The 17395-nt window shown below is 43.3% G+C and overlaps 2 protein-coding genes across 2 annotated transcripts in view; one reads left to right on the top strand and one right to left on the bottom strand.

Annotated features, from left to right (window-relative positions):
• Positions 1-331: 331 nt before the first annotated feature.
• M1AP (meiosis 1 associated protein) overlaps positions 332-17395 on the bottom strand; it is a 79428-nt gene continuing 62364 nt past the window's right edge. Inside the window, exons 8-10 of the mRNA XM_055312364.1 lie at positions 3464-3670; positions 2196-2336; positions 332-1206 (exon numbers count right to left, since the gene is read on the bottom strand). Coding sequence (XP_055168339.1) covers positions 1027-1206; positions 2196-2336; positions 3464-3670 — 528 coding nt within the window. The 3' untranslated portion in view covers positions 332-1026. The remainder of the gene's footprint in view (positions 1207-2195; positions 2337-3463; positions 3671-17395) is intronic.
• Positions 11187-11754, top strand: LOC129501328 (S-phase kinase-associated protein 1-like). The gene has a single exon (XM_055312366.1). It carries the CDS (start codon positions 11198-11200, stop codon positions 11684-11686), a length of 489 nt encoding a protein of 162 aa, XP_055168341.1. The 5' UTR covers positions 11187-11197; the 3' UTR covers positions 11687-11754.

Genomic DNA, 17395 nt, shown 5'->3' with positions numbered 1-17395 from the left:
TGTGTGAAGAGTCACAGATGGGACATGGTGGCAGGGTGTGCTGGGTAGGTGTGGAGGGGTCAGGAGAATGTACTGGGGGCCACATAAAGAGGAAGGAGTCTCAGGGAGGTGAGCTGAGCAGTGTGATTGTTGAGAGCCTCGGTGGTCCAGTCAGGCTCACTTGGGCTTGAGCCTGTCTCTGTGATGCTGGGCGAGCTCTAAAACATCTGCAACTCTCATTTGCCCTCGGTGCCCCTCTGTAAAATAGGAAAAACCCAACAACAGACTCTACTTCACAGGGCTATTTGTGTGAAAGGAGTTAAGTTTCTCAAGTACTTAATGCAGTCTGAAGCACAAGATTAAGCATTTTATACATGGTAGTTATTCCATGGATGGAGAAGGCCAACAGAAAGGTAGACAGGCATGGACAGAGGGGAACAGGAAGGCAATAGGTCTTTTTCTCAGCCATATGACACCACTTTCCCCAGCACACACACACTTTACCTGTAGGTACTAACCATCAACCACTTTTTTGTTTGAGGGTTGAAGGGAACTGCCATGTGGTGGGTATACTGGGAGGAGCACAGGCTTTGGAGGCTTAGATTTTGGTCATACTTATTTTTCATGAGCTCTGAAAATCTGGTCCTTGTCTCCTGAGGTCTGGTTTCCCCAAGGTGACCTAACCTCATCTACCTGCTTACAGGGAATTACAAGGAGAAATTTGGGGTTAGGAATGCTCCTAACAATGGTAGAGACCTACTGGGTATTTAATCTTCATCTGTGTTAGTGGTATCAAATGATCCAAAAGAAAATGAAAATGAGCTCCTGCCTGGAAAAGGAAAAAGTTCAGGTGTGTCTCTTCCAGGCCTGAGCAGTGGGGCAGTAGCGGCACAGAAGACAGGAGGGAAAGGCTCTGTTTCCCAGTCACCTGGAGGTCACAGAGGCTCAAGTGGACAGAAGGCCAGTCTGACCACAAAAAGCTATTCGTCGTGTGAGCCTTAGTATGGATATGGTTGAGCAGGGCAGCTGGGCTCTGGTGCTGGGGACCTAGAGCCCGGAGAGGTACTCCTCCTCCTCCTCCTCTGCCACTCCCTCCTTGGAAGGCCAGAAGAAGGCTTCTGAGGAAGGCTTGCTGGCTGCTGGCATCTTGGGGGCTCTGCTGGGAGTTGGGATCATAGGCAAGGGGGCTACTGTGACTCGAACTCGGCTTGTCTGCAACTGCCCGGCCTGCAGAGAAAGTGAGCAGACTTCTCTGAAGCTCAGACACAGTTCCTGGTCTCCTGTCCTGTTCCCTGTGGGCCTCCTGGCCTAACTCCTTCACATGTCCCATCCCTTGAGTGACAGCCTCAAGGCCCAGGGCAGTGGATTTCCTGGACTCTCCTGGCTGAGTGTCAGCTTGCTTACCAGCTAACTTATGCTAGGCTCCGCTCCCATCTCTAGGCTATTAGATCTTTTCTCTTGTAACTGCAGCTAAGGCAAAGCAAGAGTTTCTAGAGGCTCTGTTACTGAGAAATTAGGAAAAGATTAATGACAAAGGGAAATACTATAGAATATGAATTTCATAAAAATAACTCCACTCTCGATTCCTTTTCTCTCTTTAACCCTTGTTGCTAAAGCCCTGACTCCAGTTGACTAGCCTTGTTCAGCCACCTTTTCCTCATCTATACAATAAGCGTAACACTTAACTTGAAGGGATGCTGTAAAGATTCAGTGAAAGCACTTGTCACAAAACCTGGCAAATGGCTGGTGTTCAGTAAATGCTAATTGCCTTCCTTTTGAACATTTCTTTTTCTACCTTCCATTTAGCCTTTTCTTTGAACAGAAGCTGTGGTCTTCCTGCTATCAGTTTGCTTAGTGGGACAGTGGTCTGTTAAATGACTAATGAGTTATCCTGAGTGCTACACTTAAGATACCTAAACATTACCATATGTAAATATCCACTGCCCAGGCAGAAAAGCTTCCCTACCTGGCAGGGGTTGTAATTTGCTTTGTCTAGGGCAAATGGCTGTTCTTTTTCTTCTTCCCTGTTGGCTTTCCCCCCAGGGGTGGGGGTGGGGTGGGGGAATCCTGGGGGTTGGTTCCAGGGAGGAGGGCTACTCCCATGGTCCTTGGTGGGGGGAATGGATGGGGGAGGGGAGAGTTGGGGGCCTGGGAGCAGGGCCCTCTCCTGGATTCTGCCTGTAATGGGGAGAAGGGGAGGAGGGAAGGAGCTGTACCTTTCTCAGGGCCTGGCTCTCCCAGCTTGGGTGGAGCCGGCCCTGAGGCTTGGTAAAGGTGCTGCTCAGGTGTGAGTACAGGTGGCTCCGAACTTGCAAGGGGTTGTAGGTGGGCTCTAGCTCCAGGCTGTCCAGCATGCTCTGAGGAAGAGAGAAGAGGAGCCTTACCCAGGGAACTTGAGGTCACAGAACACAAGATGTCAGGCAGAGATGTTGAGGTGTGAGAGGCTGGAGCAGGTGTGAAGACCCAGCACTTCACTGAAAACTGAAATAGTTGTGGGTCCTCTTGGGTGTCCTGGACCCCAGGTCTGAGTGTTTGTGAGGATGTACAGTTCCAGCCCAGAGTGCAGCAAGTACGTACAATCTGGAATGGTTAAGGAAGAGGAATAATCTGGACCAGAGAAGTGTGTCATGGGATTCTGAGAGGGGCTGGAGTGCCGTGAGGTTACAAGAGATCCAGTGTGCACAACTGTGAGGGAGGGGGTGTCGGAGGCCTGGGGGTGCTCACAGTCTGCCTCAAGTACACTGAGTTCCCTGCCTGGCTTGTGAGGTGAGCATAGCCGGAGGACACACAAGCACAGCATTCCTGAGCAGTCAGGTTTTCCGGCCACAACATCCTGTGCCAGGAACCCCTGGCCCTGAAGTGAGACACTGAGCGAGCCATGGCCACTCGTGCCCACCTCTTTTTGTATGCCAGCAGCCACCAAGGCAAGAACACAATCCTAGGCTCTGTCCTCTCTGCACGTAACCCAGTGATCCAGCAGTGATGTGGTTCCAGTTCTCCCTGCCCAGAGTCCCTCCTCCTGCCCTCAGCCTGGGAAGGCTGGCAGAGGAAATTCAGAATTCAGATCAGAGGAAGAGAGGAGGATGAAGGGGAGTGGGGTGGGGAGGGGCCGGTGGGAGTGGGGGTGGGGGATTGGCTGGGCAGCGCAGTTCCGCTGTTGCCTGGGAGTGTCATTTGGAAGCCCTTCCCTTCCTGGGCACCGACACTAGCTAACTATTCTTAAAAAAAAAAAAAAAAAAAAAAAAAAGATGCACACAAACAAGTACACACATCTGCACACACACAGTGCACAGAAAGACTCGTGGAAACACACTGCACACTGTCACACACACATCACATTATTCTCTACCACCTTCTTGGCATGACCACTTCTGCTCCCCAGTCCTCTCCTCCACAGACTTGCTGTTCCTCTTCCTCAGCTCTTTCTCCAACTCCCAAGTCTTCTCTCCCTCTATCTGTCCCATATGATCTGAGTTCCACTTGCCTCCACAATCTTAAGGCTGTCATCCGGTGGGTCCTCGGGCAGCAGGGGGAAAGGGCTCGGCAGTAGCAGTTCCCGTGTGGCCACTGCCTTCACCAGTAGGGTGGGTGAGCGCGATGGCACAATCACATAGAAGGTGCTGGTAGGCTCTCTCTGGCTATGTCCTCCACTCAGGGGCTCCCCTTTGGCCAATAGCAGCCACTCTCTTTTCTGAAACAAGGACATATATAAAAGGTGGTTCACCTTCAATCTTTGGCATGTTTTCAAGATCGACCCCCATCAAAGCTTCCCCAAGTTTCTCCAAGAGTAGCAGGAAGGCCCATACCATTTCACTCTGGCCTGAGAGAGAGGGACTTCCTGCCTGAGTTGCTAGTGCCCCAGGGTACCGCCCTTCCTCCCAAGTTGGAATTGTACACAAAAGAATTAACAACACAGAGACAGGTTATGAGATGCCCTTTAACCTGAAGTAGGTGTTCATCCCAGAGATGGCTAACACATTACTCGGTGGTAAATGTAGAATTTTATGAATTATAATTTTTTAAAGAGAATTTTTTTTAAGTTTTTATTTATTTATGATAGTCACACAGGTAGAGAGAGAGAGACAGAGACATAGGCAGAGGGAGAAGCAGGCTCCATGCACCGGGAGCCCGACGTGGGATTCGATCCCGGGTCTCCAGGATCGTGCCCTGGGCCAAAGGCAGGCGCTAAACCGCTGCACCACCCAGGGATCCCCTGAATTATAATTTTTTAAAGATTTTTTTAAATAAATTTTTTATTGGTGTTCAATTTACCAACATACAGAAAAACACCCAGTGCTCATCCCGTCAAGTGTCCCCCTCAGTGCCCATCACCCACTCATCCCCACCCCCTGCCCTCCTCCCCTTCCACCACCCCTAGTTCGTTTCCCAGAGTTAGGAGTCTTTATGTTCTGTCTCCCTTTCTGATATTTCCTACCCACTTCTTATCCCTTCCCTTATATTCCCTTTCACTATTATTTATATTCCCCAAATGAATGAGAACATACACTGTTTGTCCTTCTCCGATTGACTTACTTCACTCAGCATAATACCCTCCAGTTCCATCCACGTTTTTAAAGATCTTATTTATTTATTCATGAGAGGGGCAGAGAGAGACACAGGCAAAGGGAGAAGGAGACTATGCAGGGAACCTGCCCGATATGCAACTCGATCCTGGGATTCTAGGATCACGCCCAAAGGCAGGCGCTAAACCGCTGAGCCACCCAGGTGTCCCATGAATTATAATTCTTAAAAACAGAGTTTTGAAACAGAGACTTGTGTTGTGAAAATTCAGGTCTTATTTTGAGGGTGAAGGAATCTGATTGTGTTGCACAACTGGGCTGGTTAGCGAATATCCCTGGAATACCCAGAAAGGGTTTAAGAAGGTGGTCAAAGTCACCTGCCAAGCGAGGGGAGGAGGGGATAACAGGGAGAAAAAAAAATCTTAGGTATATGGAGGTGCATTGGAAACAGAGCCCTTGAGATCAACTCAGCTGGTCACGGGATTCTGGGGGTAGTGACTCTGAGTGAAAGCTACCTCAGAACAGAGGGGTGACTCTGCATTGTGCCATGGGTAAGGAGAAGATATACTGCAGACCTATCAGCAGATCTCATAGGTGTGCCTTTTAAATCAGGCATGGGAATAAGGCAATTTGCTGTGGTGGTTTTTCAAGGAAAACCATAAAACTCCAAGAAGTACAGAGTCAGAACTGTTACAAAGATCTGTAATTGTGCCCTCTTGCTGGAGGTGATCATCACTTAACACCTGGCACAAATATAACAGCCTCCCCGCTACAGAAGATGAAAGAAAGCACACTAGCTCTACCCACTTCTAACTTATATGGAAACTTGGAATAAATAATGAGAGGAAAGGCAAACAGGGAAAAAAGATCTTAGGGGACAGAGGAATATCAGTGTCTTGTGGAAGACAAGTGGAAAGTGACATGGTAAAGCACACAAAACCTTGCTGTAATACCCCAGGGGGAATGTGCTAGGCTGGAGGTGGTGTGGAAGTGCTGACACTTACAAGCAGTGTCATCATTTTGTGCAGCACAGACCTCTGAGGAGGTCTGGTTGGCTGGGCAGCACCTGGTAGGTACCTTCTGAAGTTTCTGCTTTCTTAACATTTTGCTTATATCTAGTCATGTGCTGTCTTCTTGAAAAACAGGTCCAAAATGCGATGGAAAGTCTACTTGACCCTTTTCAAATCCATTAAATTGTAAACAGATGAGGTAGAAATCATGTTGTGTGTTTTTGTGTGGGTGCCCCTCCTCTGAAGACATAGCCTCTTTAAGCCTGGAAGGGATGTTCACTGGAAGGGATGAGGAGCCAGTGGTAAGGCATTCCATTTCAACTGGCTCAAGTAACTTCTGATGTGGATCAGGCTTGGATTACTACAATCATTTTCTCTTCTATGTTTTATGCTAGTTTATGTATTGTTTGCAAATTAGTTTATTAAGAATGTTCTGAGTGCCTGTTATGTCCCAAGCACTAGGCATGAGAATATAGAAATTCATTAGACATGTTCCTTGCCCTTTGAGAGCTTATAATATAGTAAAGGGAATGTATACAAATTAATGTCAGTTCAATATTTAGGATGACCAACTGTTCTGGTTTGCCCATTTTTAGCACTGAAAGTCCTACCCCTCCAATCCTGGGCAAATGGGGGTGGTTGGTTACCCTTCTACAACTCCACAGGGAAAAGAATATCTTGCCACTGTGGCAAGTCACTGGAGGGTTAAAACTATGGCAATGGATATTTCTTAGACTTTTTTTTTAAAGCAACATATTTCTTACACCTCAGTGTTATGGAATAAGTTTATGATTGCTACATTGTGGGGCTACTAAGAAACTCTGAATGTTGCACAAAGAAAAATTATGATCCCTAGAATTTGAGCCTCTAGATTTTGAGCCAATAGCTAAGATTCTATTAGAGAAATAGTATGCAGGATTGAATGAGGCCCCTCAAAAGTAACTCCTGATGTGTGGACTATCAGAGGACTGACAAGAGATGGAGTTGAGAGGATTTTACATAATGCTTTAGAACTCTGGGCTGATTTACAGAGAGGTTAGCAGAAGGCTCTGGAAGGAAGACAGGCAAATGCACTTATTAGAGTTTGATAAAGATATTAATTTATCTGTAATTCCCAGGAGCATTTGGGAAAAGCGAGAGATAGGGAAGTTGAGCTTTAGGGCCCTTATTTTGGACTCTGAAATTCTAACCTCTTCCTAGATAGTGGTTAATGGCACTAGAGACCTGACGTCCAGGACCCAAGCTTGAACATATTACCCAGGTCATGGGTTGACTTGTAGGTATAGGCAGTTGTACATGTGATGGAAATGGTTAACTGCCAGGGCAGGTATGCAAGGCTGAGAAAAGACAGGGATGTCCCAGAAACTATTGTGGTCCTCAAATTGAACAATGCTTAATGATGGCAGATGACAAAATATAATACTTTTGCTAATTCTATTTTTAAAAGAATTTTTAAAATAATTTATATATAATTTTTATATAATCTCTACATCTAGCATGGGGCTTAAACTCACAACCCTGAGATCAAGAGTCACATGCTTTACTGACTGAGCCAGCCAGGTGCCCCTTTGCTAATTCTAAAGAAAGGAGAATGAGTTAGATGCTGAATTTATTAGAAAGCAGGTGAAAATGTGTCTGTGTTTGTTGTGTTTGCCATAAAGGTGCTAGGGAGCTTAGATTTTAGGAGGTGGGGACTCATTCTGTTTAGAACAGATACGGACAGGGGCAAGAGCTGAAGGGCATGCCATACTCCAAACTCATTCTCCCTCATCTCTGCCCTAACTTCTAATTTCTAAGACTGTGAAAGTAGGTGTGGTAACTGCTATTGGGTGACTGCCCACAACTCTCTTACCCCTCTCCCTTTTCCCTTCTCTCTACACATTTTCAGTCTTTCAGTGATTGGTCTAGGGTGACACGTGACCTAGATTTAAATAATGAGACATAAGCAGAAGTTGCTGTGTGAGACTTCTGGAAAAGTTTTGTAATATGCTGGCACGCTTTTTGTCTCTTTACTCCTTTCTCCCTAGGACAAGACTTAGTCTTAAGGCACAATAGCCACATGAGGAACAGGCATAAGGATGAAGCCCATTGCCATGGATGCTGCAGTGGAAAAATGCAAAAATCCAGGGTCTTTGATGGTATCACTGATGAACTGTATCAGTCTCAGAATTGTCTGTCCCCATACTCTTTTTAAAAAAAAAGATTTTATTTATTCATGAGAGAGAGAGAGAGAGAGAGAGAGAGAGAGAGAGGCAGAGACACAGGCAGAGGGAGAAGCAGGCTCCATGCAGGGAGCCCGATGTGGGACTAGATCCCGTTACCCCAGGATCATACCCTGAGCCGAAGGCAGACTCAACCACTGAGTCACCTAGGTGTCCCTGTCCCCACACTTCTTGTTATATCAGAAAAATAAACCTTTTTTTAAAAAAAGATGTTATTTATTTATTCATGAGAGACAGAGAGAGAGAAAGAGAGAAGCAGAGACACAGGCAGAAGGAGAAGCAGGCTCCATGCAGGGAGCCCAATGTGGGACTCGATCCTGCGGCTCCAGGATCATGCCCTGGGCTGAAGGCAGGGGCTAAACCGCTGAGCCACCCAGGGATTCCCAGAAAAATAACTTTTAATTACTCAAGTTAGAATTGGATTTGTTTTCTCTTAGTTGCAGCTAAAGGGATCCTTTACAGGTAGCAAAGGAAAGGAAAAGGATATAGCTAATGTGGAGACAGAATTAGAAAGGACAAGTTTAATGGCACTAGTGTAGGCTTTGCCAGAAGGGAAGATGGGAATTTATTATAGCAGGTAAAAGCTTGAATCTCACCAAACCAGTACTTCTTTGGTCTGTCATCAATATGATGTCCTAGGACCAAATTCAGCAATTAAAGTTTTCGGGAAGTCAAAAGTCATATGTGGATTTTTTATTGCAATGGGAAGTTGGTACCCCTAACACCCTACATTGTTCAAGGACCAATTGTACATATCACAACCACGTGGGATTTATCCCAGGAATGCAAGGTTGGTTTAGTAATCCAATGTAATACACCTGTTTCTAGAATAAAGGATAAAAAGTACATAATCATCTCAATGGATACAGAAAAAGCATCTGATAAAATCCAAAACCCTTCCATGAACAAATTAGAAACAGAGTGGAACTTAACCTCACAAAGGCTCCATAAGTAGTGATAAGACACTGGATGCTTTGCCCCTGAGGTCAGGAACAAGACAAAGATGTCTGCTCTTTCCACTTCTATTCAACATTATACTGGAGGTATACTGAAGACCAAAGGGCCATTTCCCACATTTTCTGGACTATTAGGGCCCTAGGATTCTGGGTGTGAGCCAGGGAGAGGCACTCATAAAGATACTGGGTGTGTCGACATCCTAGTTCCTGGGGATTACTATTTTCTGAATTTGAGTTAGAAAAAAAAATAATATGATATTTCTCACATTAGAATGGTAAGGTACAGCTTCATACCCTTAATCACTGCTGTGGGGATCCCTGGGTGGCGCAGTGGTTTGGCGCCTGCCTTTGGCCCAGGGCGCGATCCTGGAAACCCGAGATCGAATCCCACGTCGGGCTCCCGGTGCATGGAGCCTGCTTCTCCCTCTGCCTGTGTCTTTGCCTCTCTGTGTGTGTGTGTGTGACTATCATAAATAAAAATTAAAAAAAAATCACTGCTGTGAAAGTAAAGATAGATGTGAGAATCAGATACATGGGTGGGTAAGGGGCAAAAAAGATGAGTGGGAGCAGGCTGTGGTGGGGGCAGGAACAGAATAGCTTCCTAGTGAAGGTATTTAAGCAGAATCTGGAAAAAATGGGTAGATATTTGTTAGGTAGATAGAGGCAAAAAGAAGGGAGCAGCATGAAAAAAATATGGAGGTGTGGAACAGTTTGGTATATTTGGGGGACATTTAGCAATTTATTAATGTGGCTGGAGTAAAGGATGGAAGGGGCATGGTAAAGGATTAAGCAAGAGAAACAGACAAAGCTGGGTCCCAAGAAGCCCACTGATCCCATGCTAGGCCTGCTGTTTGTTCCAGCATCTGTTTCCCTTGCAGGCTCAACACTCTAACTTCATTCTGATTTTTTTTTTTTTAATGCCTCCTGACCTGCTATCACCCCACTCTCAGCTTGGATTCTTGTTCTTGACTCTTTGCCTAATGTAACCAAGGACTTTCCATTTCTCCACCCATTTCCAGCTCAACCAGATCATTGCCTGTGTAGTTAGACTCCTGCTGGACATATTTTGGCTTGAATTCTGTCACTTCTGTGGCCAATTAGGGCAGACATGGCCTGTAAAGCTCTGGAATGCATCTCCAGAGACTCTGACATTTTAAGTAGGAAATTGAAAGACCTAGGTGGTATTCCCATTTCTTTTTCTAGTTCATACAGACATGACTTTGTAAGAGAAATGAGGATGTGGAAAGTGAGTCATTAGCTACATAACTGGGACTACACAGTAGGATTTGGTAATTGAAATTATGTTTTCCTGGTGATGGATAGATTCATAAATACTTAGAAAAATAATTTTATTTATTTATAAATATATTTATTCCCTACCACATTCCACAAAGCAGTTATGCCAGTTTAGAAAAATGCAACAATACAAAAAAAGATAAAATACCCAAGGGATTGGGTAAAGGAAAAATAAGGGTAGGGCAATAACAAAGCCAAGATTAGGTAAGCTCAGAGAAATGCAAACCACTCACTTTTGCTAGGAGGGAGCCTAGCACGCTTTTCCTGATAAAAGTGTTTGAGAAACTATCTTGTGGATCCTTATTGAGTAGTGAATGTATTTCAGAGGACTCCTTCAATTAATATGATAATGAATTTCATATGGCTATAGAGTAGTTAAGAGTTTGGGTCTTGGAGTTAGCTTTTCTGGATTCCAACCTGGCTCTACCATTTACTAGCTATGTGATCTTGGAAAACTACTTAACCTCTCTGGGCCTCAATATCTTCATTTGTAAAATAGATACAGTGAGTCCTACCTCAAAGGATAGTTATGGACATTATATAAATTAATATTTGTGAAGTGTTTAGAACTGCTTCTGCACACAATAGGCACCATGAAGTCTTAATTTTTTTAAGTTAAAGTATATTGCATAATTATTAGATGTTTATTAAATTTTGTGAAATTAAAAATTATTTATAATTCTTAGATCTATAAAAGTTCCAGAAAATACAGACAGATTGCTCTCTTGTGGTCTGAATTGACCTAAGAGTGAAATTTATGGGAATGAATGGATGGCACATATCTTTCAGGAAGGGCTGGGGAATGGGTTTATGAAGAACCTTGCTTATCTGATGAAGTGATATTCTTCTGAGGAAAAAGAAATAAAATACTCAAATGGAACAAAATAATCTATTAGGAGGATGGTGAGTCAATTCTTAAGAAAATTGGGGGATGAAAAAAAAAAGAAAATTGGGGGATGGAATAATACTTAAGGTTGCAGTTGACTAAAGTTTAGAGTGTGCATGGAGTGTAATTAGAAAGGTTACACAACATTTATAGTTGATGAGACCTGGTGGACTGGCACTAATGACTAGAATTTATTTATGGCAGTATGGACTTTGTTCAAAAGAATTACTCTAGGTAGTGGCCTTGTTCTCCACCTTTCTCTTCTGGTCGGCGAGGCTGCTCTGCTCTTGTCAGCCTCCTGCCTGCAGTCTGCTTGAGAGTGAGCACCATGCCTTCAATTAAGTTGCAGAGTTCTGATGGAGAGATATTTGAAGTTGATGTTGAAACTGCCAAACAGTCTGTGACTATCAAAACCATGTTGGAAGATTTGGGAATGGATTATGAAGGAGATGATGACCCGGTTCCTCTACCAAATGTTAATGCAGCAATATTAAGAAAGGTCATTCAGTGGTGCACCCACCATAAGGATGATGCCCCTCCTGAGGATGATGAGAACAAAGAAAAGTGTACAGATGATATCCTTGTTTGGGACCAAGAATTCCTGAAAGTTGACCAAGGAACACTTTTTGAACTTATTTTGGCTGTGAACTACTTAGACATCAAAGGTTTGCTTGATGTTACATGCAAGACTGTTGCCAATATGATCAAGGGAAAAACTCCTGAGGAGATCCACGAGACCTTCAATATCAAAAATGACTTTACTGAAGAAGAGGAAGCTGAGGTTTGCAAAGAGAACCAGTGGTGTGAAGAGAAGTGAGATGTTATGCCCGACACTGTAACACTGTAAGGATTGTTCCAAATACTAGTTGCACTGCTCTGTTTATAATTGTTAATATTAGACAAAGAGTAGACAAATGCAGCACCAAATCAGTTGTTTTAGTAGAATACTGTATTCCTTGCAATGTGTAGTTAAGTACAGATTCCAAAGTTATGGCTGAGTTTCTTCTAGTATGATCAAAGTTTCTTTTTTCTTTGCTCTCAATAAACTGAACTGTGGGTTCTCTGTAGAAGGTGGCATTTTGGGCTTTCCCTCTCTTTGGAAAGTGATTTCTGCCTAGTTTACTGTCTGGTTAACTTTAGTTTAATGATCTTTTAAAAGTTGTCATTGTAAATAAAACAAATTGAAAAAAAAAACTACTCTAAAAGAAGAGGCAGAGGAAGAGACAGCATTGAATGAACTGAGCTGTGCTTATAGTTATAAGGAAACCCAGGAACCTAAATATGAGAATTTGGTAGAGCCAGCCAACTGGCTAAGAGTAAACCAGAAAGTGTAATACAGGCTGTCTAGCTGAATAAGACATGTGAAGTGAGGGATGAATGAACATTCAATAAACATCTCCTTCTGGGATGGAATGGCCAGAGGCAGTCTTGTTCTCCTGCCTAGAACAACTAGAAAAGCTGGACTACACAGAAATCATTTGTCTGAAGGCAGTGAGGAGGTGCTGAGACAATGAAAATGAATGGTAGCTAAGTTTCTGGAGAGGGGAGAATCAAGGCAGATGGGGAAATTACTGCAACTGCTTTTACCCTGAGGGCACATGTTTATTCTGAGTTGGAGGGAGAGCTGGTCAGAGGTGAGAATCTAGGATTTTCACATGCTGAAGTACTTGCAAGGGAACTAAGAAACCAGCAGATTCTTTTGGTGGAGACCAGGCAGGGGTGGGGTGGGTGCTCAAACCAATTTTTCACTAGCACATTTACCAAATACTGGGGCTGCATAGAGCAGGAGGCAAAAACACCCAAGGAAAAAGCCTTTAGAAGCAGAGTATTTTAACAGACTTGGGATAGAATGATTAGAATTGGGCTTGTCCAAGGGAAGGGGATGCACATAATATACCAGGTTTCAGTGGAAAATCCTGGAAGGCCAGGAGCAAACCAGGGGTAGATTGAGCCTTAGCAGGACTATAGTCCAGCCTGGACTTAATATAGCTCCTGAGTAGATAGGATGATTTGTCACTAGTCTGTCTGCCCAGTGCAGGTCAGAATGGACCCTCTCTAGAGAAATACCAACTGGAGCCTCTGCAATTTATTTAGACACACTGAGCATCTCTCATTAGAATAGTACCAGGTGCACCAAAAGATAGGATCACATGTCTGAAAATCAGAAGAAAAAAAGAGCTAAAACAAAGCCACAGGTGATGCAGGTATTAGAAGCAGCATACAAGAACTTTAAAATAGCTATGATTAGTATGTTCAAGGAAATAGGTGAAAAAATGGAGAATATCTTCAGAGAATTAGAGTCTATTAAAAAAAAGAAACAAATGTAAATCAGAGAACTACTAACCTACAACCACATGCAAATCATAGGCCAGACATATGCTGGGTGTTTTAACATGCAATATTATTTAATCATCTTAAAAACTATATGAGTTATATCTTGTTGTCTATTTAACATGTGACAGGGACAAGAGTTACTAATGTGTGTCTGTCATGCTCATTCTCCCCTTTTTTCATTCTCCCCCACTCTATTTCTACTCACAAAAGGACAAGTCTTGTGAATTCTATTCCTGGATATTTTAAAGATTTTATTTATTTATTGTGTCGGGGCGGGGGGTGGGAAGAGAGAAAGAACTCAGAGGGAGAAGGAGAGGGAGAAGTATATTCCTAGCTGAGCATGGAGGACCCTGACTCAGGGCTGGATCCCAGGACCCCAGGATCATGATCCAAGCTGAAGGCAGACACTTTACTGACTGAGCCACCCAGGCGCCCCTATTCCTGGATATTTAATTAATTAATTAATTAATTAATTAATTAAAATATTTTACTTATTCATGAGAGACACAGAGAGAGGCAGAGACACAAGTAGAGAGAGAAGTAGGCTCCCTGTAAGGAGCCCAATGTGGGACTTGATCCCAGGACCCCGGGGTCACAATCTGAGCCAAAGGTAGGTGTTCAACCACTGAGCCACCCAAGTGCCCCTATTCCTGGATATTTTATTTTATTTTTTTAAAGATTTTATTTATTTATTCATGATAGTCACACACACACAGAGAAAGAGGCAGAGACACAGGCAGAGGGAGAAGCAGGCTCCGTGCAGGGGGATTCAATACCGGGTCTCCAGGATCCCGCCCCGGGCCAAAGGCAGGCGCCAAACCCCTGCGCCACCCAGGGATCCCCATGGATATTTTAAATAGGAAGAGAGAGAGAGACAGGACCTCAGGGGGAGGCAGAGTAGGGGCTGCCAATTTAGAGAATATGTATTAGCTGAGAGAGAGGGAGGGAGAAGGTAGAGGAACAGGGGCTGGTGATGTAGGCAGAGTTTTAGTTTTTTTTAAAGTGTGCATATGTGTGAAAGGCTCTTGGAATAGCTTCTGGTTAGATATAATTGAGGAGTAGGGGAAGAATATTTAAGAAATGTCGTGGGTAATGAACTATTTCCTCTTTGGTATTCTTTGAAAGTACAAATAAATGTTAAAAATCACTTTTTGGCCTCAAGATAGTGCTTCTTTGTATACCGCTTATGCAGAGATTAGCCAAATGGGGCTACTAGGTTTGTTATGGTTTCAAGTAAATGAATATACTATTGCATAGAGAGGTTAAATATTTCACATGAATTCACACAGTTGGCAAATAATGAAGCTGTCAGGAACCTAGGGCCATCTGATTCCAAAGTCCATGCTTCATGGACAATACAAACTACATTTTGGGATGCCTGGGTGGCTGAGTCAGTTAAGCATCTGCCTTTGGCTCAGATCATGATCTTAGGGTCTAGGATTGAGCTGAGTAGGGAGCCTGTTTCTCCCTCTCCCCTCTGTTCATATGCTCTCTCAAGTAAATGAAATCTCTAATAACAAAACAAAACAAAAACCCACCAAACTACATTTTACCACAATAGAAAGCTGCCTTGCTTTGACTCCCCAGAAAGAGAGGTAACAAAGGGAGAATTTCTACACTGAACCTAAATTTGACTAAGGCTGAGAAATTAGTTGGTAAAATGGGAAAGTGGTAGAAATGCCAGGAAAAGGCAATTGTGTTATCCTGGAGTCTGCGTGGTCAGACTTGACTTATAGACTTTAACCCAAGTCATAAGACCATATATTTAAAAAGGTAGAAGAAATATGCTTTTCCCTAAAAAAGAAAATAGAGCACACAAAGGTCTTATGATAAATAAAGGGATCCAGAAAGACCTCATTGCAGAAGCACCATTTGAGCTGAGTCTTTCAGGACAGGGCAGGGTTTGAACATACAGAGAGAGGAGAAGGGGCAATAAGAACAAGGGCTCAAAGATGTGGCAACTTAAAGTTTGTATATTAATTTGGTTGGACTCGATGGTGCATGAAAGGTGATGAGGGGAGGTAGACTGGAGTTTGAATACTTGGCTAAGGAATATGGACTTTAGAGTATAATCAATAGCAAGCCACAAGCCATCTTTAAGCTGAAGAGTGGCAGGATCAGTGCTGTGTTTCCAGAAGATAAATCTGGTGGCAGTATCAGATGGACTGGGAAGGGCAGCACTAAAGGCATGGAGACAAGGGATGACTACAACACTACAGGGAAGAGGGAAACAGACTCTGAAGGAGGACAGTGAGGGTAAGAAGAGAGAGGAGAAAACATGCAGCAGATGCTATGGGGACAGCATAGGCAAAGCTTATGTCGCTGGGTACTGGCATGACCGAAAAACATGTGGCAGTCAGGGGAGTGCCTCATGAAGATTAATCTGGCCTAACAAACAGCGTAAGTTAGACGAGGGAGAGACTGGAGGTAGGGAGACTAGCTAGGAGTGTAGTGAAGAAGTCTTGGTGACAATAAACAGTAGGAACAGGAAGGAAAGGACAGTTACAACTCATGAGGAGAAAACTGATATGACTTAGTGATGAAGGGGGTGTGAAGGGCGAGAAGGCTGGAGGTCACTGAGGTTTCAAGCCTGACTGAGCAGAGAGTGGCGGTGCTGCTATTAACAGAAAGACAGAAGTCAGAATGAGAAGTTAGCTGTGGGGTTGGGGAACATCACAGCAAGAAACAGAAGATGAGAGATACACAGGGAGCTGAGGACATCAGATTTTAAAAGAACATATGAAAAAGATTCAAGAAAGACTAGAAAACCAAGGAGTTAGAGAAGTGTTGAAAACTTGTAAATATAGGATCAGAAAGGTTCAAGCTTTAATAAGGTTCTTGTCACATAGCAAGCATTGGAAAGAGATTTGTTGAATGCATCAGAAGAGGATTGTGGGGAATTCTCCCCTCTATAATACACTGCCTTTCAGGATTTTTGCTGCTCGGAGATGTAGAACAACAGTAACACAAGATGGTTGAAAGGCTATTACAAGTACCCCCTCACTTTAAGTGAATTCAAGTACAGAAGGCTGGGGTGTTAAGTAAAGGGAGAAACAGCCCCAGGGGTGCAGGCTATGTTTATCTGGCTAAATCCAGAGTACGGAATTTAGCAAGGAAGTTAAAAGCATAGGCTTTGCAGTCAGTGGACTAGGTTCAAATTCTGTCTTGGCCACTTTGGTAGTTGTGTGACTTTTGCTAAGTCACATGATCTTTTTAGACTTCAGTCTTTTACATGTATAAAAATGGTGACAACAGTCCATATCTCACAGAATTATTGTAAGGATTAAATGAGGTAAACTATGCAAAGCCCTTGCTTAAATGAGTAGCACTTAGTAGGTGCTCCAAAACATGGGCATCTATTAGTGATGGGTCAACCACATACTTGTACGTTTCCATGATAGAGGAGTGATACAGAAGATCCTCTTTGGCCCTTAGAATGGTACCTGGCATGTAGTGCTCAATAAATATATTTTATTATTATTATTTTTTATTGGAGTTCAATTTGCCAACATATAGCATAACACCCAGTGCTCATCCCATCAAGTGCCCTCCTCAGTGCCCGTCACCCAGTCACCCCCACCCAGCTCCCTTTCCACCACCCCTTGTTCGTTTCCCAGAGTTAGGAGTCTCTCATGTTCTGTCTCCCTCTCTGATATTTCCCATTTTCTCTCCTTTCCCCTTTATTCCCTTTCACTATTTTAATAAATATTTGTTAAACAATTAAATAAATATTAGATGCTCAAACACCAATTCAGAGGAAGAGTCTGATTTATATATGTAGGCTAGAAGGAAATAGAATACTCTTTCCCATTTTTATTTTTAATGGCTGCATAATACTTCATTGTTTGGCTGAATTATCGTTCCCATAACCTTTCCTTTATTTTGATTTAGCCATTTCTCTATTTAGGACATTTAGGTTATTTGAATTTTTGACTATTGTAAATAACACTGAGATAAGCATGCTGATATATATTTTTTTATTCCCTTTGTTGCTTATGTTCCTGTGCTACATACACTCCCAGCAAAATAAAGTATTGAAATAGCTTTCACTTTCCAGAAAATTTACACTCCTTCTAGCAGCATATTAAGATGCAAATGTCTGTTTAAAGTATCATGTACTATAAGAATGTAGGGAGGCCACTCAAGGGAAATTCCTCCCGAGTGATGTAGCATTTCTGCGATCCTGAAGAAT

This window comes from Nyctereutes procyonoides, unplaced genomic scaffold (genome assembly GCF_905146905.1).
Source record: "Nyctereutes procyonoides isolate TBG_1078 unplaced genomic scaffold, NYPRO_anot_genome, whole genome shotgun sequence".
Taxonomy (NCBI): Eukaryota; Metazoa; Chordata; class Mammalia; order Carnivora; family Canidae; genus Nyctereutes; species Nyctereutes procyonoides.
Note: the sequence above shows the minus strand (reverse complement) of the source record. Positions and strands in the feature narration are given on the sequence as shown.

Coding starts and splice junctions, on each gene's coding strand:
- LOC129501328 (XM_055312366.1), top strand. CDS start 11,198: ATGCCTTCAATTAAGTTGCAGAGTTCTGATGGAGAGATATTTGAAGTT.